The 27,237-nt window shown below is 36.7% G+C and overlaps 1 protein-coding gene and 1 non-coding gene across 2 annotated transcripts in view; both read right to left on the bottom strand.

The window, feature by feature from the left end:
* LOC125236110 (AT-rich interactive domain-containing protein 2) overlaps positions 1–27,237 on the bottom strand; it is a 56,075-nt gene that overhangs the window by 14,930 nt on the left and 13,908 nt on the right. Inside the window, 15 exon segments of the mRNA XM_048142806.1 lie at positions 149–484; positions 2,914–3,015; positions 7,050–7,139; positions 7,983–8,080; positions 8,838–8,912; positions 9,417–9,516; positions 13,211–13,294; positions 13,480–13,578; positions 15,181–15,225; positions 15,852–15,938; positions 17,001–17,417; positions 17,967–18,022; positions 18,540–18,567; positions 19,520–19,612; positions 20,271–20,333. Of these exon segments, the coding sequence (XP_047998763.1) occupies positions 149–484; positions 2,914–3,015; positions 7,050–7,139; positions 7,983–8,080; positions 8,838–8,912; positions 9,417–9,516; positions 13,211–13,294; positions 13,480–13,578; positions 15,181–15,225; positions 15,852–15,938; positions 17,001–17,417; positions 17,967–18,022; positions 18,540–18,567; positions 19,520–19,612; positions 20,271–20,333 (1,773 nt within the window).
* Trnar-acg lies at positions 8,243–8,315 on the bottom strand. The gene has a single exon. It is a non-coding gene; the product is annotated as a tRNA-Arg (tRNA).

Below are 27,237 nucleotides of genomic sequence, written 5' to 3'. Positions count from 1 at the left end.
GACGACCAAAGTTAATGGCATTAGATATTTTATAAAAAGGCCCCTCTAAGGCTTTATAGTAAACCTTAGAGAACACGTATTTTTATATATTTTACTTAAAAACTAATAAATTTACCTATTTAAGTTAAGAATGTCAAAATAATCTCACCGTAACAGAACTCTTAATCACACTACTTTTATCCTCCTGCATCTGGTTGACGGTAACACTGGCGACCTGCGTCCTTTGCGGTTGCTGCACAACCCTATGCCCTTGCTTGATCGGTGCGTTCATAATAATCTGCTGGTTACTCGACACTATTATCTGCTGGTTGCCCGGAATAATCGTAGGGCTACCGGTAACCATTTGGTTGCTCGTCGACGTGCTTATCAAAGCTGGTGGTTGCTTCTGGGTAACCATTAGTGGTTGGTTCACTATTTGCGCCTTATGCGGTTGAGGTTGCGTAGTTATTATTGGTTGCTGGCTCGCTGTCAGTTGCGGGGCGTTCTGCTAAAAGTAAATGACGGTTGTATATACGAATAATTGTTTTTTTTTTTACTATAAAGCCATTACCAACTAATGAATATGAACTTAAACCAAAACCAGAAAGTACCCAATAGAAATGAAATCTGCACAAGCTAGTACATTAAGTCAACCATTTCTTTACAATATTTAAATTCTGATTCATGTAATACGTATGAATTTGCGTTATAAACTACCATCCGTCCATGCAGCCTAGTCATACACAGCCTCTATACACAAATATGTCGAAATACGTTTAAATAAATAAATATTGGGGGACACCTTATACAGATAAACCTAGCCCCAAACTAAGCAAAGCTTGAGCTATGGGTGCTAGGCGACGATGTTTATCGACTTGATACATTTCTAACATATTATTGAATAAATAAATAAGACAGCACAAAAACATGCTTAAAAACACAATCTACATCTACAATATAATTATAATAGCTTTTCAACTATTTGCCGACTATCAAATGCTTACCCTAATTACACTGAGAGAAATTTGCATTGTGAATTTAACAAGTTCGACTTGTTGCGGTTTATCCGTTTGAATCAGCCAAACGTATGTTTAAAACAATATGTGTCAGGTTGTTTTTATAAAATCGACTTGTTGATTCAAATATATTGCCGATTCAAATGACAAGTAGCTTGTTGTTTGAACCAAAGAGCACGTAGGCGCTATTTTAACCAAAAAACTTGTTGAACGAACATGAAAACTGGTTGTATTTTCTCTCAGTGTACCTACTATAATACGTACATATGCGTAATATTTAATTTAATAATAATTATAAATAAAGTCAGTCATGCTAATTTTGCAACGATTTCCATAGCCCCCTCTGAAAGGTCCAAGTAAACATCATAATTTCATCATATGAAATAACTTTTGCACCGACGGGGCTGTCAAAATTGTTGTCATGTTTTCATAAGGGGATAATTTCGACTGACAGTTAATTACAACAAATCGAAAAATTTCCCATATTTATCAGGGCCCCATATTTTATAATAATTGTCTAAAACCAAACCTTTGCAAACAAAACTACCCTAAAACCAATAACTGATAAAGGCACTAAATCTAAACTGAAATAAATGTCATATAAAGGCTTCCAAGCTCTAACCAAGAAAGGGCTCCAAGTAAAAATGAAAAAATTAAATGAAAATGAAAATGAAATATTTATTTTTCAAGTAGGCATATTACAATGCGCATATGAACGTCAAATAAAGCTACGCCGGCTCTAACCCTACGCCTCAGCCTCGAGAAGATTTCAGTCCCCCCTCAGTTGGGAGGGGGGTATCCACTATGGGACCGGCAAGAAACTCGGCGGGCAACTTCTTTTCAAAACATTACATCTTATAACTAACATGCATTAAATAACAAGATACAATTTAACATGCAAAAGTATTCATCAAAGAATATGAACAGACTAGGTACTCTATGGAAATTAATTTCAATAAATTATATTATTGCTTAATAATACGTCGTTCTTCTTCAGAGAAAACATATCAAATTGTCACAGAAGAAAAAGATAATATGAATCTCAATATCATTAAATATGTAATTTACCTACACAACATAAAATATAAAATATTTGATGTGCTTTCTTATCTGAACTGTGTCCTCTATACATAATACAATTATTTTAATTGCTATTCGTTTTTTGTAGTTTCTGGTTCGGGCCATGCATGTTTGTCTGTCAAATAGTCCTCGACTCTGTAATAAGCCTTTAACATCAATGATTTTTTTAAGTAGTTCTTGAGAGCTGAGAGGGGTAATCTCAAAGCAGTGTCAAAGCAGGCTCCAAGTGTCCAGCTTTGGACACTTGGAGCCCTTATTTTCTTTGTATATGACATTTATTTCAGTTTATAGTTAAATAGTAGTGTAACTACTAAAATATACAAATTAAAATATGTTCTATGAAGATAATTTAATTTGTTCTAAGAGCACTAAATCTGTTTCGCGACTTATAAAAGTCACAACTCGTACAAGAGCCATTTTTTCAAAGTTGTCTACCCCTTTTTTTTGGATTTGGATATTTTTATGTGGTCGCCACTTAGAATCGCGAGCTCTTTCAATCCTAATAGGAGAAAAAAAAGTGTCCCAAGGTTTTTTTCCCATTCCGTTTCCATTTTTCATACATTTATGGAAGGTTTGAAAAATGTATGGAAATCTTGGGATATAAGAATTTTTCTCCTATCAGGATCGAAAGACCACACGATTCTGAGTATGAATCGCGTAAAAAATACCCATGTTACAAAAAAAGTGGGGAACTTTGAAAAAAATGGCCCATAATAACAACATTATTTCGTTTTAAAAAACACATACCTACTCGTAATCAAAACTTCATGCTACATATCGAGCATATTGGCAGAAAAAGTCGATAAACACTACAATATAAGCGTAAAGTGATAGAAACCTGCGTGATAGCAGTCTTAACCACCGTGATAGGCTGTGCTGTGCTCACTAACGTCGGCTGACTCACTATCACCCTCTGGGCGGATTGTATCACGCCTGAGTTCTATAACAACACTTGTATGTTAGCCGGTACACTTTGGTTTACCGGTGTGGGCAAGACTCGGAACCGGTATACCGGTTTATTTCGATTTTACTCCGAACTATCTAAAGAACGCGAACGTTATGAGAACTTTATTGTAACCGAAATAAACCGGTTTATTCATCGAGCGGCGAGACGCGCCGGCGCCGCGTAAATACCTACGTTCACGCGGCGACTTGTTTTGTTTGATTAGAACAGTGTTACCAATCATGCTGCGGAATAAACCGGTTTATTTTGTTCTAAACCGGTTGTTCGAACGAAACATTTATGAAAGCGTTCCCCTAAAAACAGGCTTAAAAATAGCGGTTTTTCGAGCGAAAACGAAATTTAAAGATTTTGCCGCAAGTACATGATAACGGTTTGAAAATTAAACCGGTATCCGAGCCCTGGGTGTGGGCCATATAGAAGGTCAATATGGATAAGACCGGCTATAAACTCTCGTCGCTTATAACTCTTGCGCTAGTACACATTCTACGCTTAAGGCCATACTACACGAGTTGATAGCGTAATGCTCTCACACTCTAACGCATCTTAACGCGCTCCCAGCAAAATCTTAGTGCGCGCGCGTCGCTTTAAAATAGGTGTGGTAAGGTCTTTACTCCACAGATGACCAATAGAGCAAAAGCAGCGGATCTTTCTCTCTATGGCTGGGTTTAGTGTCACGCAGTTCGACCGCGTGGAGCGACTGCACAATAATATGTATTCACTTCTCAGAGAGTAAAGCGGACAGGTCCGCGCGGATGACATCAACTTCATACAAATTGGTCACGCGTATCGCTCCGCGTGTAACGACCCCACGTGATACTAACACCAGTCTGGCGAAATAAACGTTCATAAATGTCGCAAGTCTTTACCTTATGACCGACTTCCTAAACTAATGTTTTATAAACCGATCTTATCCACATTGACCGTAAACAGACATTTCTTTTATTTACTTACCTGTTACGCTGTCAAGAACGATTATATCATTAGGATTACTGATGTGCAATTGCAGAAAGTTTCCAAAAAACTGAAAAATTTCTTGGAAATGTCATGAAAGTTTTGCAAGAAATGAAGAAAGTTTCAGATTTTTTCTATGTTGAAAATTACTCATTTTTGGAAATTTCCTTCGCCACATCAGTAAATAAGACATTGGTTTTTAAAAAGCTACACTAGCGCCCCTAGCGGCGATTTATATCTATAAGGCCCACGTTTTTACGAAAATAAATGGTGATGTCGAATGAAGAAGAATACAGCTACCGAATACAGTTAGTTACAAATGATGTTCCGTGTTATGGCGAAGTAAGTGCGAGGCACAGTCAAACGGTTTTACGGTCCACTTTTGGTAACACTGGATCCCGGATCTGCTTCTGTGTGAATTTCTTAGTTTTTATTTTTTATTTTATGAAAAACCATTTGGACATACTTTCCAATAAGCTCAACACAGATGGCGTTGTACTTAATCAATAAGAAAATAAGTGGTTTTTTTTTTACCAAATGTTCTAATTCAATATTTTTTACGTTATTTCGAAATCACGACCTTCTTTGATTTTACTGGGATTAAAAATTCTCAAGATTATAATTTCCTTTCCGTTACCATTTTTAAAAGTCTTTCTAACGATAACGAAAAGATTGTAAAACTTGTGTGACATAAAGAGCTGTCGATTCGGAGTAGAAATAACACAAAAATTTAATAAAATTAACAAATTTCAGAAATTATTACGTAAAACTATATACACAATTTGTGCATTTTTGAAGAAGTAAGTTGTTTTTATATTGAGAAAGAAGTTTCCTAAAAATTATTCTTATTACTAAAATGGATAGAGAAACTGTTTGACTGTAACTATAAGGTGATATGAACCCAAGCAACGAAATAAGAAAGTGAGAATGACTAATGAGTGTTTGGTAACATTTAAAAACCATAATGAATTTCGTCACTACTTTAAAAAAAAATTGTATCTTCGTCTGTCAATGAAAAGAAAATTGTAGTAAGTATGTATGGAATGCATATAGACTTACTGCGTTTTAACTTTGAGGAACAGCGTGAGATACGAGATTTTTTAAAAGTAGTGACGATTTGTGCAAATTTATTGTATAGGCTCCATGAACATTTTATACAAACTATTCGAATTCACAAGTTGTTGTGTAAATGTAGCGCTTGAAAACTATAGTTGCAACTAGGGATACAATAGTTATTTGTTATACAAGGGGGCAAAGTTGTATTTTAACGCCGAGTGTGGAATTGAAAAACGAGCAAGTGAAAGGATTCTATAGTTGAACCACGAGCGAAGCGAGTGGTTCGAGAATAGAATCCCGAACTTGCGAGTTTTTTTAACACACGAGAAGTAAAATACATTTGCACCCGAGAGTAACACAAAACTTTTCCCCTCACTATAGCGAGGAAACTACAACGCAAAAAATGCGTTCATCACTGCTTCCAGTAGTTCCACAGGTGGTAAATCATCTTTATTACTAGATTCACCTACTTTTATCAATTTTAAAGCAATTAATTTGATTTTATTCAAGGTCAAATTACTTTACCCACTAGTGGATAAAATGCGTTTTTACCCGCTGGTATTAAAGGACAAAACACGTGTTTCCGAGCTAGTGAGGGGAAAAATACCTAAACAATCATATTCAGGCATTTTCGCGAAAAAAGATTCACAAACTTTTTTTTCTTAAATAGGTAAGTTTAATATTTTTCCAACTCAGAATCACGAGCCCTTTCGATCCTACTAGGTAAATAAAAGCGTCACAAATTTAATTTTTCCATTTCGTTAGCATATTTCAAACACTTTGTAAAGTGGTTACAAAGTAGGAAATATGCAAAATAATAGAAAAGTTTGGGACCAATTTTTTGTCTCTTGTTTTTGTCCTAGATCGAAAGGGCTCGTGATTCTGAGTAGGAAAAACATAAAATTTACCTAACTTAGAAAAAATATTTTTTGTGATTGTTCTCACAAAATGTCCTCAGGTAAACTAAAATGTTCAAATGTAGTAGTGTTTTCTCACAAGTTTCTAAATAGGTGATGCGTTTTTTTTGACACTTCAATCTAAAAACTTAACAATTCTATAATCAAAGAAAAAAAGTGTAAAATATGCCCATACAATAAAATAGCACACAGTGTTTTATGCACTGCCACAGACTAAGTAATAGTTTTTCATTTTTATTGAAAATATTGTAATGCCGTCCACAGAACTATTCAATGAGTTCTTTTGTGACACGCTAGCGCCATCTGACAGTTAACAATAATTATGAAAACTATTTACCAGCACCAAGGACGATATATACCGGGACTGACAAAGCCTATACAAAAATGTGTACCCGTGAAATGTTTGGGGCTTTTTATTTATTTATTTCTAGAAATTCATGTTTGGCTTACAGCGAACCAAAAGCCAAACACGAAAGTCAAAATACAAACAAAGATACAATTAAACAATGAAAAAAAAATCAAAATAAAATAATTCGCAATAATGAACATAAAAATCACAACAATAAAAAAAAATCAAAAACAATTAATTGGGAAACTTATAGGTATAAAACTAGATGGCGCTGTTTGCAACCTGGAATTGGCAAAAATCAAATTTTCCCCAAATATTTTTGCGTGTTTTTAATTCATTATAAGAACAAATTATTTTAATATCACGCTATCACGTCAATACACATTTTGAAAAAAAAAATTGTAGGCATCATCAGTGTAGTCATGATAGTATTTAATAGGTGGCGCTAAAAAAATGAGGTACGATTCTTAGTATGAAGATTGTCAATCCTATATAAATCATCCTTGCCAGTACATAAAACATTATCCCCCTTATTCATAAACGTGCTCTAAAGTTATCGAGCCGATAAAGTTCGTTTGTCCCTTTCCGACGTATTGGTGTGACAGAAAAGGACAATCGAACTTTATCGGCTTGATAACTTTAGAACACGTTTATGAATAAATGAGTATGACGATGACGATGAGTGACCAAACCAAATGTTAGTGATTTAGTGACAAAAGCTAACTTGGGCTTGTAACCTGAATGATTTGCTGTTGGGTTATCGCCTCTGTTGCCTGGGCAATAAGGCTGTTTAGCGTCTGCTCGTCCAGACCACCAGGGTTGTTCACCTTATTCGCAAACGTTCATATTTAGAACAAAGAGAAATATAAAAAAATACTAAGGAAAAGTGTGAGGTTATTTGAGTTTAAAGATGATTCTTATCAAAGAGTTATTTAGAAAAAACAGCACGGGAAGCATAGTCGCGCGATAGACGATAAAATAGCAGGCCGTCCCTATCGAACTATTTGTAAGTGCGATAGGGACGGCCTGATATTTTATCGTCTATCGCGCGACCATGCTTTCTGTGCAGGTGTCGCAAACGTAACGGGTCTTTTTAACAATATTTATAAAATATAGCTTTCGCTCGAGTTAAGTTCGAAAATTGGGGAATGCAAACGTCCACCCCATATTTTAGGGAAGTGGGGGGTTAGAAAAAGACAAAAAGTAGCCTATGTCACTCTCCATCCCTTCAACTATGTCCACTTAAAAAGTCACGTCAATACATCGCTCCGTTTTGCCGTGCAAGACGGACAAGCAAACAGACACACACACTTTCCCATTTATAATATTAGTATGGATAAGTAAAATTTCCCCATAACAAAAATAGTTTTTATAAGTGGGTTTACACATTTCTTTTTACATTGCGTCAACAAAAAAATAATATATCCAGACGATTTTGTCACTTTCATGAGAAGCATCTGTGCTAAAAAAAACACTAGTACCAAGATCTTGATTCTTGTTGTTATATTAGATTAACGAAATTTCAACAAAATAAACGTAATAAAACATTAAAAAGACCCGTTCTTTTTACTATGGTGTATTTCAAAACCACCAAAAACTTACCACTATCAAAAAATCAAATATTACTAATAACTATATTAAGAAAATGTTTAAATAATGTAGGTACATACCGTTAAAGTAAGTGGACCCCCGCCTGTTGGCCCTTGTACTATAATAATAGTCTTTTGCATCATATTTCCGGGCATATTTTGAGTGATATAACTAAGACCTGAAATTTATATTATTATATACACTATAACATACCCATAACATTTGATTTCAATATCAACAATTCTATAAACTAAAAAAAATATTTAAAAACAAAACCAAAATGTCTAAATAAAAATATTAAAACTAAAAGAAAAATAAAAAAATACAAAAAGATAAATTGCGACCCTGCCAGGATTCGAACCTGGAATCTTCTGATCCGTAGTCAGACGCGTTATCCATTGCGCCACAGGGCCGGTTGAGCAACTCGACGAATTATGTAACACCATGCTAAGGTACGTGACCTTGTTTTGTTTTTTGTCGCGTTCAAGTTTGGAATTTATTTGAATAATATTTGATACGGGAAACGTTCGAATACCAAATCAAGAAAGAGGTCCTTTGGTACATTGGGAACAAACAATTTTGATCTCTATTTTTATACAGATAAACCTCAAGGTCACATCGTAACTTTGATATTATTTTACGGGTAAAAACATTGGTTACCTCTGAGCTTTATTGTTACGACACTGCAATCACTGCATTCGTATGTCATGTATACATATTTCTGGCATTTTGTCCGTATCCATATTTAACTGTACATATGTTTACAACTGATTTTTCATGTCACTTTTTCATTTTATTAAAATGCGTACAAATTTTTAATAAATAGGTAGTTTTAGTATAATACTAGGCACAAAGTCAGGATAGTAGCATATAAACGTGAAGTTAAAATATACCATATTGAAGGTAGATTTTGAAAAATACATTAAACTGAATACCTTGCGACGTCCCTGGAGTAGCGATGATTTGCATCGGTTGTTGAACGAACTGCGGAGGTGGTGAAGTTATTTTCTCTAGAAGTTAAATAATTATAATTAGTATAGTAAGGCAAACATGCTCAAGAAATAAGATTTTTTAATAAAGTGCAGTGTACGAGTATTCGATACCAAACATGGAACTACATTCCACGGTATCTTTTTGCACATATTTATTAAATTATAAAGAGTACAATTCGTTCCTTAACAAAAATTAATACAAATCGCAAATTATAAATGCAGACACCAATCGCAATGAAAAAATCAACAGTGATCGACTCTGGCCAACGTGGGCCTCGAACCCACATCCTTGGATTGCCGATCCAATGCGTTACCAATTGCGCCAGCCGACCATCCGTCCATGACTGCGACTTTAACCATTGCGATCGTGATGCACGACTACGTCACCGTGACGTAGTCATGCATCACCAGCGACATCTACATTTCAAGGTTTACAACCCTAGCCAACCCTGAGGACTTGCGTCGGCGGAAGACTAATGGACTTTATATTTAGACATATGGATTATTAACAAAAATGAATACCTTGCAAAATTAGCTGTCCGGATTGCGAAGTGAGAATATTCTGTACATCCATTGGCTGCACTTGCAGCATCGGTTGCTGAACTTGCAAAGGTTGCTGCATCTAAAACAAACGAAGCAAATTAGATTTATCAATTACTATAATCAGTACCAAAGACATATATATTAGGGCTCCCGGTCGCGTCCGTGTTTCGTGTACCCGTTGCCGGGTATCCGTTCCCGTGTTACACGAATCCGGATTTCTGGCCCGTTTGGAACGGGTAATTAGGGACCGTGTAATTAAGGTCCGGGTACCCGTGTAGTCCGTGTGTCCGGATCGACGGACTCTAAAAACCCGCGGGTCCGATCCGTTCTCGACGTATAGTGATGCTTGATGATCGTTCGCGTTCTTGGTTCAAGCGAATATGAAAATCAGTTTAAAGAACCAAAAATGATAAAAGCTTAATAACTAAAACGAGAAAGGGACAGCGGAGCAATTGTGACTGGGGGACAAATTTTAACTACTCGATTTTTTTCCATGTTTTACATTTTAGGTATTATTATATAGGCCCTATATTATAGGGCACGCGTTTTCAGTGGCCTAAATTGAGGAGTGTCTTTTCAAAAGGACTTATTTCTATAAGTCAACAAGGTTTCTCTTTCTAGGAAGGCATAGATAAAAATAACCTCTGTTGACTTATAGAAATAAGTCCTTTTGAAAAGACACTCCTCAATTATTATGATGTCAGAAAGCATGAAACTTGGTATGCACATAGCTTTGACGTTCGTAAGAATAAATAGAAGTAGAAACACGCCGAGGAATCAATCTCTTCCCCCCACTATTATATCCCATTTTTAGGGTTCCGTAGTCAACTAGGAACCCTTATAGTTTCGCCATGTCTGTCTGTCCGTCCGTCCGTCCGTCCGTCCGTCCGTCCGTCCGTCCGTCCGTCCGTCCGTCCGTCCGTCCGTCCGTCCGTCCGTCCGCGGATAATCTCAGTAACCGTTAGCACTAGAAAGCTGAAATTTGGTACCAATATGTATATCAATCACGCCAACAAAGTGCAAAAATAAAAAATGGAAAAAAATGTTTTATTAGGGTACCCCCCCTACATGTAAAGTGGGGACTGAATTTTTTTTTTATTCCAACCCCAACGTGTGATATATTGTTGGATAGGTATTTAAAAATGAATAAGGGTTTACTAATATTGTTTTTTGATAATATTTATATTTTCGGAAATAATCGCTCCTAAAGGAAAAAAAAGTGCGTCCCCCCCCCTCTAACTTTTGAACCATATGTTTAAAAAATATGAAAAAAATCACAAAAGTAGAACTTTATACAGACTTTCTAAGAAAATTGTTTTGAACTTGATAGGTTCAGTAGTTTTAGAGAAAAATACGGAAAACTACGGAACCCTACACTGAGCGTGGCCCGACACGCTCTTGGCCGGTTTTTTTGTAATTTGTAATTGTAAGTTATCTATACTATACATGTCAAGTCTCATGCTTTTTGTCACACCCTATCCGACTAGCTCAAGTTAAGAACCAGGACTATGGATACATATTCACTTCAAAGTGGTTCCCTCCAAAATAACAAAAAAAATACCATTCTTAACTAGGTATTTGTAAAACAGCGCGGCTACATCTAGAACTTTTCAAACAAAAGGTTTGTCCATGTCATAGGGAAGCCGAGTGTGAGGTTTGAGTGTCATTATTATCAGTAAAAATCACCACGGTTATTGGTTATTGTGCCGCCCACAAGTCATTATTATTACCTTTGTCTTCTCATGCGACGTTAATTCTACTAACTTCTTAGATAAAAACTAATAACTCGATAGTTCAAATACATTTTTTAATTTGAAAGATATTTATGAAATAAAACTGTGGAAACTGAGTGTCACCCGTTGACCAAGGACGCTGTAAAGTGTTCGAAACGTCGGGATGAATAGTAAATTCAGGATACGCGATATAATCCGTTTCCATAGTTATGTATTTATCTATTTAAGTATGTATATCGTCGCTTAGCACCCATAGTACAAGCTTTGCTTAGTTTGGGGCTAAGTCGATCTGTGTAATGTCCCCAATATTTATTTATTTATTTTACAACTATGAGACATAGATATAACTATACTATAGGTGGTAATGGTATGGTCCCTATAGTAAGGCAAAGACCCATCTTATCGGCCTAGAAAGAGCCCAACGTTCTCTCCTTAAGGTTATTTACCGTAAACCGTCTAGGTACAGCACAAAAGAGCTTTACGCAGATGCGAATGTTCTCTCGGTTCGTCAGCTGTATTTCCGAAAAATTATGTATAATTACGGAAAACTGCATGATAAGGTCTTTGAAGCAGATACAAGACGCCGTCAGCGCTGGAAAACCCCAAAAACACGCACAAAATTTGCCCATAGATTTCACCCCTTTATAGGTCCGCTAGTCATGAAATCCTTTTGCAAACTTGATTCTACAAATAGACCATCTAGCAAACGGTATCTTACCAAGTGGCTTTCCCAGCTAGATTACCAAGACACTGAACTTCTTCTGTATGTGGCAAGCTAAGTATATATTTTATTTTATTTATGTTATTTAAACTTTGTTTAATGACGCCAATTTATAAGTATAGCTATATAAATATCTATCTTCTCATCTTAATTTATTATCTCATCTTAATTTATTATTAATATCCTCATATCATATTCATATTATAGTATAAATCTCTCACACACTAACACATACATACCCGTACATTCAAGTAAATACTCGTACGTACACGCAGCTCAGTGTTGATACCAAATTATTTGAATTTAAATATATTACGTTACACAAAAAATAAAAAATGTTATTTGTAAGCTCTTTGTACTTCCTTATGCAACTCGCTCTACGAATTGTATAGTTTTATAATATAGGTTAAGGCACTAGTGCGATGAAACTGCGTCCTGTAACACAGGGTTTCCTAGCTCAGGACACAGAGTCGTGATTTTCTGTAATTGTTAATTTATATAATAAACTTTTTTCATTTTTTTTTTCAAGGCACCATGAACATTTAAAACAATCAAGTAATAGAACTAATATAGTATTTTTCACACAAACCAATACCCTGTTTAGACTTCTATTAGTTAACCTAGAGACAAATAAAGTCCATTAAACTCTACTTTTCGCAATTGTCTTAAGCAACTTTATTGAAAAAAAAAAAAACCAGTAGACTAGTGTGCCTAGCGAATTATGGACCTATAGGAATAGGAATACAATTGTAATATTTGTATTGAATATCACCATATTATCTAATCTGTACGAGTAGCCTATAACGTAACGGGAGCAAGTACCTACAAAAAATATAGTTAACACGTTATTGATCAAAATAAAACGAGTAAGTATGTATAAAACCAATTCGTATTCGTTCGCTAAATTAATATAAATTTTAAATTTCACCTATTTTTTAAATACAAACCGGCACGGCAATAAGTCGATCGGTCCGCCGGCGGCCGCCTCGTGTGTTCAATACCCGAACGGTGCCGAAGTCCGTGCGTCCGGCCGTCCGGCCCCGAACGCCGATTCGGCACTACACGCGCGAACGGCACTACACGGGAACGGACTTCGGCGGGTTCGGGTAGTTCGGACGCTTAGCACCGCCGGGGCTAAGGGGCCGGGCGCACGGATCGGCGGGTAGTAACGAATATCCAGAGCCCTAATATATATAACTCCGTATAGACAGCTCCGTAAAGGCAGTACCGATATCCCATTTTCTTCCATTTGCGTCAACAAAAGCAGGTTATTCTATATTAAAGAGGTGAATTAATATCAAAGTGCAATTTTATTATACCTGTATCGTACCGCCCTGCATCTGTAGCGTTGGTTGCTGTACCTGTAACGTTGGCTGCTGCACTTGCAATGTTGGCTGTTGTACCTGCGGACAGTAACGAACGTAAGTATGTACATATAAAGCGAAACGCTTCTCCGTATTTTTCCGGAAACGTTCGTATTTCTTATGCTAGTTCAAACAGTGTCAGTGCGTCTTGTACAGAACTGAGGGAAATAGAATGACACGTTCCGAAGCCGCAGGAAAAAGCTAGTTAATCAAATAAATCGTACCTGTAAAATTGGTTCCTGTATGATAACAGAGCCAGTTGGCTCAGTGCCGCTGACCATGACTTGGGGTTGGATGTCCACCGATTCTTGCTTTACCGGCACCTACGTAAAACAGTCGTTTACTATTAGTATCATCATCATCCACCACCAACCATCTCCAATATCAGACTATGAGAACTGACTGGTCAAAACCCTTTAGACAAAGAAATTCTGCTGCGGAAATGGCGCTGGATAGGTCATGTTTTACGTAGGCCAAACAACCACCTATCCAAGCAAGGGTTGACCTGGAAAATTCCCGGTAAAAGAGGGCAAGGTCGCCCACGTACCACCTGGAGAAGCACAGTGGAAAAAGAGGCGGCATCAGCTGGCCTTGGCTGGGCGGAGCTGGAGGAGGCCGCGCTGGACCGCGAACAATGGAAATTCCTTCTGAGAACCCTGATGAGGGATAACAGGATATCATCATCATCATCATCATCATGTCAGCCCTTTATCGCCCACTGCTGAGCATAGGCCTCTCTTCTAGTACGCCACTTGTCCCGGTCCTGAGCTAGTCTCATCCAGTTCTGACCCGCAATTTTCCGGATGTCGTCCACCCAACGAGCTAACGGATGCCAAGCGCTTCTTACATCTGTGAGGGGCCACCATTCTGTTAACATTTTAGTCCATCTGCCATCGTTTAGTATAGCACGCACGACAGTAGGGGGCAGCAGAGGCACCACTCTTTTTGGGCGAATACTCCCAAAGTCAGATTTACTGTCGGACAACAGCGATCAAGATCAAATAGTATAAGTACGTGAAAGAAGCGCGTTTCTACGCACACAGTCTAACGGCTGAGCCACGACATTGGTCTAAGCGCGACAGCGTTGAGCGGCGGCCATACATTGGAGCGAGACAGCGATGGGACTTTTCATTCGCACGTATGGCTGCCGCTCACCGCTGTCGCGCTTAGACCAATGTCGTGGCTGGGCTGTAAGCTCGTGTAGGCGAACCCGTACCATACATATGAGTGAGATAAGACAAGTCGACTGGTCGCGTTGACAGGCGGTAACTGTGAGGTAACCGAGAGCGGGTGGGCGGCACTTTCAGCGAGAAGCAGGGAGTGGCTATACTGTACGATAGTACTGTTAATTATACTGTGGTATTACAGTAATGTTAGTCTATCAGAGTGCAGCACGCAAACATTTCACTCCATTATTCTCATATCTTCAATGCATCATAAATCTAATAATCTAATATAATCTTTGCCCGTGTGGTGACGGGTTAAGAATTTCACCACCCCCTTTCTTCCCGTGGGTGTCGTAGAAGGCGACTATGGGATATGGGTTAAATTGTGGCGTAGGCGAGAGGCTGGCAACCTGTCACTGCAATGTCACAGTTTCGTTTTCTTTCAACCCCTTATTTGCCAAGAGTGGCACTGAAACCTGAGTAGTTTCATGTGCTCTGCCTACCCCTTCATGGGACACAGGCGTGATTGTATGTATGTATGTATGTATCATAAATCTAAAGTACATCAATATTTGTGAGTGTGTTTAGTAAAACTTCCCACTTTGTCGGTTACCATTAAGGCGAGATTTACTTGTATCTTTATATGAATAAACTGACAAAGAGGCTTTATAGCAATCGACAAAGTGGGACGTTTTCCCGTGCACACTCACATTTCTATTGACAATGAAGAAACATTAAACACAAAATAGGAAAAAACACCTTAGGGCGCAGGGTTCCTGCTAAAATTAATCCTCGGGGTCGGTGCTATGTACAGACATGAAACAAATCATCGGCGTCATACGAGGCCCAAGTTATATTAATCTTTATTAGTATAGTCAAAGACATATTCGTCACTACTTTGGAAAAATCTCGTATCTCACACTGCCCCTCAAAATGAAAACGCAGTAAGTCTCTATGCATTCCATACATGCTTACTACAATATTCTTTTCATTGACAGAAGATGATACAAGTTTTTTTCAAAGTAGTGACGATTTAACTCGTATAGACATATAAAAGTTTTAAAAAAAGGTACGGTGGCCTAGATGGCGTTACACCTTTGGGTGGCGCTCGGCTAGATGGCGCTAATATTAATATTTGTCATTTTAACACATACCAGCTAAGAATATGGGCCAAATTGTCAAACCTGACGTTCGAAAGTTTTAAGCCTGTGTCGAGAGATGGCAGTCTGTGTACTCGTAGCGTGACTACACATTTTTCTTTGACAGTAACTCTGTAGAAACTCGATCCTCTTGGGATAGATAGATAGTGCATACCAAGAGCCTGGCCTGTGTATAATGGAAGGGCCTGTGTATCATGTTATGTGCTAACCCTACAGGTTATTGAGCTAGTAATTATAATTATCAATTATAATATAACCAAATCATCATACCAAATCATCTTCGTCTTCAAGAGCGGAGGCAGCCAACGCGGCGTATAGATTGGCGGCAGTTTTTGATACACTCTCTTGGGGCGGAGTCTGAAAAATGATCAATTTTACATGTAACTTGGAAGACTTACATACTACATAGTCTAACAGAAAAGAACTATTTTCAGCATAACAGAACCATCAAATGGAGTCCCTTCATCAGGCATGAGCGCTCGCGGCAGCTACAATCTGCACACGGAGTCTCGATATGACTCAATACACGTCGCCAATCGCGATATATTAACGTGAGCATATTCGTATATTGTGGAGATGCAACGAATAGTTGTTTGGCCGGATACCGGATACCGAATATTCGGCCTAAACATCCGGCTGCCGAATATTCGGACAGCAGAATTTTACCTACAATACCTACAATTAAAGCAGGGAGCGGGCGCGTTGTGCAGGTTTTGACTTGTTTCGTAGGGAACTTCACGCGGAGTCCGTTTTTTCTTAATTTTTTTTTTAATAATAAAGGGCTATGATTATAAGTATTATAACCGTGACTGTTTTTTTTTTTTACATTTAATTTGTTTACTCTAAAATCATTCAATTAAAAATAGCACATCCGGTATCCGGCCGGATAGTACGTCACTATCCGGTATCCGGCCGAATATTAAAATAAGGGCCGAATAGGCCGGATACCGAATATTCGGTGCATCTCTAGTATATTGCAATATTTTAATACCTAGGCCATTTTTTTTTCAACATTGTCCACCCCACTTTTTGGATTTGGAATTTTTTATGTGGTTAACTCAGAATCGCGAGTTCTTTCAATTCGAATAGGAGAAAAAAAGTATCCCAAGGTTTTTTTTCCATTCCGTTACCATTTTTTCATATATTTTGTATGGCGGTAACGAAATGGAAGGTTCGCGTAATATATATGGAAATCTTGGGACATTTTTTTCTCCTATCGGGATCGAAAGACCTCGCGATTCTGAGTATGAATCGCGTAAAAAATACCCATGTAACAAAAAAAGTGGGGTGGACAACTTTGAAAAAAAAAAATGTCAAACCACGAAAGTTTAATACTTATTTATGATTAACTATTACTATAAATATTCGTAATTAATTAAAATTAGATAAGACTTCCAATATATTTTAATCGAAACTAACCTCCGTCTTAGTTTCCACCTTCGACCTCTTATTTCCCGGTTCATATTCTTCCTCCTTCACCTGCCCCTGTATAACACTCTGCACGATCTGACTCCCCTGTATAACCTGTCCCTGGTCATTTTTAAACTGTATCATCGGATTCTGGAGCTGATCCGTCTTCAGCTGTATAATTTGTCCCTGTTCATTCTTTATTTGAATTAGTTGGCCTTGTTCGTTCTTAATTTGGAAGTACTGGCCTCCTTGGACTAGATTGTCGTTGTACTGTATGACTGGGTCCTGTTTGACTTGCACTATTTGTCCGGTTTCTGTGATCTGGATGGTGGGAGCGTTCATGTGGGGACCCATTTGGACGACTTGGACGGGCGGGTTGGATTTCTTTTCGAGGAGGTCCGCTAGCATTTTGTTTTGCGCTGACTTCTGAAATAAAGTGTCATATCTTATGTGTTGACATTGATTACAGGAGCATTTTCATGATTAATATCGCAAATCTAAGCCACACCTAGTGTCCTAACACTAGCGATCAAATATATGAAAGAGGCGCGTTCCTAGCACAGTCTAACGGCCCAGCCACGACATTGGTCTAAGCGCGACAGTGGTGAGCGGCAGCCATACGTGCGAATGAAAAGTCCCATCGCTGTGTCTCGCTCCAATGTATGGCCGCCGCTCAACGCTGTCGCGCTTAGACTAATGTCGTGGCTGAGCCGTAAGCCCGTGTAGGTGAACGCGTACCATGCTTGTATGAGTGAGATATGACAGGTCGACTGTTCGCGTTTTTGACAGGCGGTAACTGTGAGGTAAGAGGCGGTAACCGAGAGGGGGTGGGCGGCACTTTCAGCGGGGAGCAGGAGTGGCCATACTTTACGATAGTACTCTTTATTATACTGTGGCTAAGCTATCATAATTTGTTTTATTTCCACAAAATTTTCTACTTTTAAGGAAATAATGTCTGTTGATAAGCATACTTACTAAAGTCAGTTGGGCCTGGTCATCAATCTGTATTTGTATCGGTTCATCTTTAATAGCTGAAACATTAAGAAAGGAAGGTTATAGCAAAGACATATATAACTCCGAATAGACAAATAAAGTCTAAGAAAAAAACGTACCTCAATACCATACAGAAAAAGGTACGGTAGCCTAGATGGTATTACACCTTTGGGGTACGCTCAGCTATAGGTAGATGGCGCTAATATTAATATTTGACATTTTAACACATATCAAGCTAAGAATATGGGCCAAATTGTCAAAACTGAGGTTCAAAAGTTTTAAGCCTGTGTCAAGAGATGGCAGTCTATACACTGTGATTACACATTTTACTTTGACAGTAACTCTCTATAATACTCGATCCTCTTTGGTTATAGTTAACTGTCAGGATTTACAAGCCGATTCCCACCAGCTTGCCTAAAATTGATTACTAGTAAAGTACATAATGTTGAGGTAGGTTTCTTTTTGCTCAGTGTTGCCTAGCTGAAATTTTCACCAGGCGCCACTGGGATTTAGTAACAATAACAATGAAACCAAACAGAGTGTGACTAAATTTACCTGTATTGTCTTCAGTTTTAATCAGCACCTGTGAAACAAAGTAAATATTTTTTAAGTGTATAGTGTTTTTCAGACTGTTTTGTGGAGCCCGCAGCCCAAAATCATCTCTATTATATAAACGATATGGCTGAATCAACTTTTCTTTGCCAGCAAAATTTCGCATACTTCGACTAAATTTGATCAGAAAATTTTATTTGGATTTAGTATAATTACTAAATAATTAATAATGAATGATTATTGTTATTTAGTATACTTATTATATTAAAAACAGATATACAAGCTACGCAATACATCATGGTTTTTCAGGATTTGATATTTTATAACTTGGTTTCGAGCAGTGAGCCAGTACACCATAGCTGTCCCTCACTTTTGTATGAAAATAATGTCTCTTCTACTGGGTCACATATGTTTTTTAATTTCTGCCTGATATGGCATGTAACATAAGGATCTTTATCGATGGCCAGGTTAAAACTCACAAAAGTAGAAATAATAATAAATAAGAGCGATTCTTGCAAAAAGCAAGAAAAAGTTGATTCACCCATATACGAATATGATAAGTGAAGACGCCAATGTAACCAGCTCTGCCAGGCAAGTATGGTCGCGCGATAAATGATAAAAGATCAGACCATCCCTACCGCACTATTTGTGAGTGCTATAGGGACGGCCAGATGTTCTATCATTTATCGCGCGACCATACTTGCCTGGCTGGTTTGTAAGACAAAAAGGTTCAATCTGGTCCTAAAACCCTAAAGAAGAATACGATCTTTAATAAACCAGTTCTGCAGGGCTATTATGCTTTCAATTTTATCACTTATCCACGTGGATAAGACATCTGTCACTCTCACACTGACATACTTCTCAGAACGTGACGGATGCTTTATCCACGTAGATAAGTGATAAAATTGGAAACATAATAGACCCACAGGAAATTTCTCGAGTTATTATTTACTATTATCTTCAATAGATGAAGTAACGTTTACCTTATCCCCTTGAATGTTAGGTGTGCTACTGGCGATTCCTCCTGGAGTAATTGTCGTACATTTTATCAGCGCCTCAGGATCTACGTCCATTGCCTGAAATCGTTTAAAAAATGTTCTTAAATTAATTAAGCTATTATGGAGAAGACCGGTCTAGCCTTGAGGGTAGTGCCCTGCCTGCTCAGCAAATGGCCATGGGTTCGAATACTGGTAAGAGCATTTATTTGTGTGATGAAAACAGATATTTGTTCTTATGGAAGTTTTTTATGTATAAAAGTTTGGGGCTAGGTCGATAAATGTAGTGTCTCCCAATATTTCTTACTAGCTTACTAGCTTTTGCTCGCAGCTTCGCTCGCGTCAATTCGAAAATTGTGGAAAGTTCTATACAAACTTCCACCCCCCCCCCCCCCCTAGGGAAGAGGGGGGTTAGAAAGAGACAGAAAGTAGTCTATGTCACTCTCCATCCCTTCAACTATCTCGACTTAAAAAATCACATTAATTCGTCGCTCCGTTTTGCCGTGAAAGACAGACAAAAAAACAGACACACACACTTTCCAATTTATAATATTAGTATGGATTTATCGTCACGCCAACCTGAGAATGAAGTTAGTAAGTGGAAATAGACTCTTTTTGATAAAATAACGCAATCTCAAATTGTGTTATAAGGTTTTAGAATTGTATGACTAGTTTTTTCTTGGTGTGGAAAGGAATTTTAGCCTATAAAAAATATAATATAAATAAGAACAACACTTACCGATTGGTTAGCCTGCACCACGACAGTAGCGCCACTTCTCTGCTGGTTTTGCCTTTGCGCTACCTGTATATTCCAATCGTATTAGAGTTGCAATTTAAACGAATATTACTGGGAAATCTAATGTTTGTTTAATACTAAAATTTTATTATTTAAATATTTATTCGTCAAAACTTATTATTGAAATTAAATTTAATAATAATTAAATTAAATTACACATCTTAATGTCTGTTCTACTGCACTTGTAAATAAAAACGGACTTTCCAAGCCTATGTATCCAAAAGGTTTAAAAAAACATTTACAAATTAACAAACGACATCTTGTATTTTCATAAAGCCCGTTAGATTTTAATTTTTTTACTTTCATTCATAAGTAAAAACTGAATTGTATTGAAACAAAATAACATTTTTTATCATAATTCATTGATTTCATGCTTCCACAATCACCACTCGTCATGCCAAATGTTTAATTGTTAGTCTACTTTGTTACTATCTATTGGCAATGGCATGCTAACACTATTCTTCTACGTCCAAACTACAAACGTAAGGGTGGCACCACACGTAATCGATAATTTCTAGAAAAATCGAGAGATCATTGTCGAATGTTCAATGTCAACATCGATCGATTGGTGTGGCAACACCCTAGTAAAGAAAAAACCATTTCCCACACAGATTTTCGAACGTTGGACTGTTTCTTTCTCTATTGTCAAGATCGCACAGTAACATTGACAATTGGAATCGTGAGACAGCTATATATATAGGTGCAAAATATGTGCGTGCAATAGAGATAGCTACAGGCAGGTCCATTTACAAGAATCTATGTGGGAAGGTCTTTGCTTTAGCACATTTGACCAAACTTTCGTCTCGCGACGAATCAAAAGTTTCCAAACGCGACGCACTGCCGGACTCCTGCTGGCCATAGCACAGTATAAGACCAGTAACAACTCTTCTAACTAGACGGAAAATTATTTATTCTCGTTCATTCTCATCTGCTCACATGTGTTGCGTACGAACACGGCGCGCACACATACATACCGCGCGGCGTACGTTTGTTAGAAGTAGTAAGATATGGCATAGTATAACTTACTGGTGGTGGTGGTGGTAGTAGTAGTAACTTACTGGTCTTATACTATAGTCTAGAGCCAATTTGGCCACAAGTCGTCTCCTTCACGATTTTCGTCGACATCTCTTCTAAATACCTAAAACAGGTATGGATATGTTCCTCGTTCTCTCCAGATTACGAATTGACCTGTTTTAGTTTAAGGAGGGGGGGACGGGTCGAGAAAAAGGGGGGGAAAGATGGCGACCGACCAATATAGATATTTATTCACATCTCGAGTCCTATGGCACCAATCTGTTCGTGCGAGGTGTCATTTGAAAGCTTATTAAACTAACTTTAATTGTTTTTAAATAACTATGCTCATAAAAGTAACCATTTACGAAATATTTGAAAATATGTGTTTTTTTATCGCGCATGAATTGCACAAGTACTAGTAAAAAATGCGTCTAACTCAATAAACAATAACTTTACCGCAATTGATGTTATTATAAAATTTTCGCGTCTATTCATGCTCTTTCTAAAAATATAAGTTTCATTGGTATATGATAATATATATAACCATGTAATTAAGAATTTTGTTTGGCAGGGGTTATCCTCCAGGTCGCATAAACGGGCGCTGACCGTAGTAAAGTATTCAATATTTTTGAGGTCTTATTTTACGGATCCATATGTGAGAGGTATCGTTTGAAAGATAATTAAACCTACTATAATTATTTACGCATAACTATAGTATTAAAGGTAGCTGTTTACATAATATTTGAAAATATGTGTTTTTTATCGAGCATGAATCGCACAAGTACTGGTAAAAAATGCTTCTAAGTCAATAAACAATAACGTTACCGCAATTGATGTTATTATAAAATATACGCGACTATTCATGAGCTTTCTAAAAATATAAGTTTTATTGGTAAGTGATAATATAACCATTAAATTACGAATTTTTTTTCGTAGTGGTCACTCCGCCGGTCGCAATAAAATGAGCGCTGACCGTAGTAAAGTATTCAATATTTTTAAGTTCTTATTTTACGGATCCATATGTAAGAGGTATCATTTGAAAGCAAATTAAACCTGCTATAATTATTTTTGAATAACTATAATTATAAAGGTAGCTGTTTACAAAATATTTGAAAACATGAGTTTTTTTTTCGAGCACGAGTTGCACATATACAGATAAAAAATGCTTCTAACTTAATAAACCATAACTTTACCGCAATTAATGTTACTATAAAATTTACGCGAAATTTCATGCGCTTTCTAAAAATATAAGTTTTATTGGTGTATGATAATATATGACCAAGTAATTACGAATTTGGTTTAGCAGGGGTCACTGCGCCCTGTCACGATATTGGGTGCTGACTGACCGTCGCCAAATTTTCTACGTTACTCAGATCCTATTTTACTGATAAATTTGTGAGAGGTATCATTTGAAAGCATATTATGCGTACTATCTTTATTTCTAATATTTCAAGTCGAAACTGTAGAAGTTTACAAAATATTTGATTAATAATATGTGTATTTTACTGTGCATGAATAGCATTGGCATTGATAAGATACGCTTCTAGCTCAATAAATTATAGTTTTCTGCAATTGAAATAATAACAAAATAAACGGAAAATGTATGACTTACACAAAAAATAAGTTTGGTTTGTATTGCATAAACAATTAATTTGAATTTGTTCAGCTCACCTACTGCGCACCAATCGCACCATCATATAAATGGATGTCCACCGTCGTTGCCTTTTTTCATGATTTTTTAGATTTTATTTCACTAATCGTATATTCATAATAAACATAATCTATCACGTATCGAATTTACTTATATACTTAATTGATCAGTAGCATAAAATCTGTAAAATGATGAAAAAATTAAGGCAACGGCGGTGGACATCCGTTTATATGACGATTAACTGTGCGCAGTGGGTATGGTGGACAAATTAACATTAATTGTTTAAGCAAAACTAACAAAACTCATTTTTTGTAAAGGCCAATTGCGGAAAAATATAATTTATTGAGCTAGAAGCATGTTTCACTCGTATCAGTGCGAATGCTATTCATATACAGTAAAAATACACATATTGTCAAATATTTTGTAAACTTCTACAATTACGACTAAAATTATTAAAAAGTAACGATAGTACGCATAATATGCTTTCAAATGATACCTCTCACAAATTGATCGCTAAAATAGGATCTGAGAAATACATAAAATTAGGCGACGGTTAGCACCTATTTACGTCACGGGGGTGCAGTGACACCTGCTAAACCAAATTCGTAATTACTTGGTTGTATAATATCATACATCAATAAAACTTATATTTTTAGAAAGCATATGAAATGTCCTGTAAATCTTATCGTAACATTATTTGCGGTAAAGTTATTGTTTATTGGTCATGCACCAAGATACAATCTTAAAAATTATGAAAACGGCAACGAAAATGGTCATCCATGTATATGACGGTGCGCAGTGAGTATGATGGATAAATTAACAGTAATTGTTTATGCAATACTGACAAAATTTATTATTTGAAAAGGTCATACATTTCGCCGTTTATTTTGTTATTATATCAATTGCGGAAAAAATATAATTCATTGAGCTAGAAGCATGTTTTACTCACATTGGTTCCAATGCATATTTTCAAATATTTTGTTAGCTACTACAGTTACAACTAAAATTATTGAGAACTAATGATAGTACGCATAATATGCTTTCAAAAGATTCCTGTTAAATAAAATAGGATCTGAAAAATATAGAAAATTTGGCGACGGTCAGCACCCATACGTGACCGGGCGCTGTGGCCCCTACTTAACCATATTTGTAATTACTTGGTTATATAATATCATACACCAATAAAACTTATGTTATTAGAAAGCGCACGAAATTCCGCGTAAATCTTATACTAACATCAATTCCGGAAAAGTTGTTGTTTATTGATTAAGAAGCATTTTTTACCAGTAGGTACTTGTGCGACTCAGGCTCTAAAACACATATTTTCAAATATTTTCTAAACAGCTACCTTTATGATTATAGTTGTTTATAAAAAAATATAGTAGGTTTAATTAGCTTTGAAACGATACCTCTCGCATATGGATCCGTAAAATAGGACCTCAAAAATATTGAATACTTTACTACGGTCAGCGCCCATTTCCGCGACCGGGCAGAGTGACTCCTGCTAAACCAAATTCGTAATTACATGGTTATATATTATCATATACCAATGAAACTTATATTTTTAGAAAGAGCATGAATAGATGCGAAAATGTTATAATAACAACAATTGCGGTAAAGTTATTGTTTATTGAGTTAGACGCATTTTTGACTAGTAGTTGTGCAATTCATGCGCGATAAAAAAACACATATTTTCAAATATTTCGTAAACGGTTACTTTTATGAGTATAGTTATTTAAAAACAATTAAAGTAAGTTTAATAAGCTTTCTAACGACACCTTGCACGAACAGATTGGTGCCATAGGACTCGAGATGTGAATAAATATCTATGATGGTCGGCCGCCATCTTTCTCCCCCCTTTTTCTCAACCCGTCCCCCCCTCCTTAAACTAAAACAGGTCAATTCGTAATCTGGAGATGACGAGGAACACATCCATACCTGTTTTAGGTATTTAGAAGAGATGTCGACGACTTTTTGTAAAAGAGGTCGTTTGGTCCCTGACTACTATGCCATATCTTAGCAACCATGGGCAGTCAACCTGATTTTATATTTTCCTATTTACTGAGTACATTTAGGAACTATTTTGTAATTTGGTTTTGATGTCAGATTTTCCGACGATTGAATGAAATAATACTAAAATTCACACACCTAGAAACTATTTTTTTAATAATCAATAAATTTAATCATTGAGGAACCTTTGATTTGATTATATCTAATAATTTTGCTAGAGTCAAACCAAGCCAAGTTAGCAACGAATTTGATAGCCCCGTCTGTGCAAAGATTATACTTTTCGATCTGCACCTGCGAAGCTGTCAGAATCGCCGTCAACTTACTATGGCTCTAATCAACCACCCCCGCCAACTTACAAGCGAATCAACACAACCATGCAAAATCAAAACATACGGTCATCCAATCTACGCAAAAACCTTGAAAAAAAACTCACAATGAACAGTTTAAACCCATGCAATTTCTTTTTAGGACCAGTCATCGTTATTTTGACAACTCTTTTACCCGTTTTTGCACCAGCCTTCACATTCTTTCTCTAAAATTATAACACAAATCGAACTGAAAAATAAAACGCCTAAGTAAAATAATCCCATTGAAATGATATACCCTGTTAACGCCTTTATAATATAATTTAATTTTACAATTATCGTAATATCATTATATACAATTATTATAACTTTACTGTCACTTCTTAATTAACAGGGTATATTTCGAAATAAAAATGATCAAAATATGTAAAGCAATGCTTTCCATTTTTCGACAAAAACACCAAAAAAGGGTACCACCACACATTTATTGTCCACTATCACTTATTGTCGAAAAACGACTGTATTAGAAAATATTGTGTAAAATAGTGGGGATACTCTATTTTTTAACACACGTTCTAAATCACACGTATATCAACTGCGGACCTCTAAAATGACCTTAACACCATTTATTAAACCCTCCCTCCGTACGGAAACGCGGCGCGAAAGCGAATTGATTCAATGAAGTACATATGGAAAAATTCGAACTTGTGTCATATATTTTATGTTGGCTCGATATGTGTCGCTTTTCGCAAGAAGACATCTCTTTATTCAACAATTTTCGTTTGAGAATTAAACACTTTTCGTCAGTCGCGACACTCGTGGCATCTAGTGACAATAAGCGGTATTAATAAATCCACTACTTGACGCTAGATGTCGACTACAAGTTTTGCTGATGATATTTACCACACCGCGTTTATGCAATGTACTATTGATCCATTGAAATCGTATCAATTAAGGGGTGTCGCCTAGCATCAAATGAGGTAGTTCTAATTTGTATTATATATTATTAGAGATGAAATAGTGATGTCAAATCTAAGTTTTCCACCTCGAAAGCCGATGGGGTCATAATTAAATTCATGAAAATCCATAAAATTTTAGGACCTGTTTAATGTTAAATTTTGTTAAATTTTACCACCAAGAACCTTTATGGCAAAAGTGGCTATGAACAATTTGATGTCTACTAAATTATCGTTATTATGAATATAATTTTGTCTTGGTAATCCATATATTTACTGAGATACGGTCATTGAAAGTCTTGCACAATTTCGACAAAAGGGAAACGTAGTTGTAGCTGTTCGGAGGTGTATTTTCAGTACTTACAAAGAAGGTTGTACCAGCAGTTGTGGTTGCGAGAAAGTAGGTGTCAACAGCTCAGCTGTTTGCACCTACTGCAGTGGACAATTCTGCGGTAAATTACCTGGTCTGGTGTGTACCAATGTTGATAAACCACTCGATGATGATCCACCATCAGATGACGATTTTCACCTTTCTGATCAGTTGACGGAGACATACTACCTCGGTAAGCTTTCTCCTAAAGGAGTGCCGTAGATTCGAAGGTCCAGTCTAGTTCATTTATCGTTAACTATGTTTATTTTACTAACTAACCCTACTTCATATTGCAAACCTTTAAGAAGCCGAATCTTCGAAACTATTTGACGTACCAAGACCAAATTAGTCTCATTTAATTACAAATTTTGTCTACTTTAAATTGTGCATAGTTATTTTTGCTGTACCATGGGTCCTTTGTTCACAAAAATCGTAAATGCTGAAATTTTCTATGGTTTTTCGTGTATTTAATAATGACCCCATTGGCTTTCGAGGTGGAAAACTTAGATGCCGCATCACTATTGCATATACAACAATATGAAACACCAATTAGAACTACCTCATTTGATGCAAGGCTGAATGTACGATTTCAATGGATCATATC

Source organism: Leguminivora glycinivorella, chromosome 18, assembly GCF_023078275.1.
Source record: "Leguminivora glycinivorella isolate SPB_JAAS2020 chromosome 18, LegGlyc_1.1, whole genome shotgun sequence".
Lineage (NCBI taxonomy): Eukaryota > Metazoa > Arthropoda > Insecta > Lepidoptera > Tortricidae > Leguminivora > Leguminivora glycinivorella.
The sequence above is the reverse complement of the archived record's forward strand: the minus strand, read 5'-3'. Positions and strand labels throughout refer to the sequence as shown.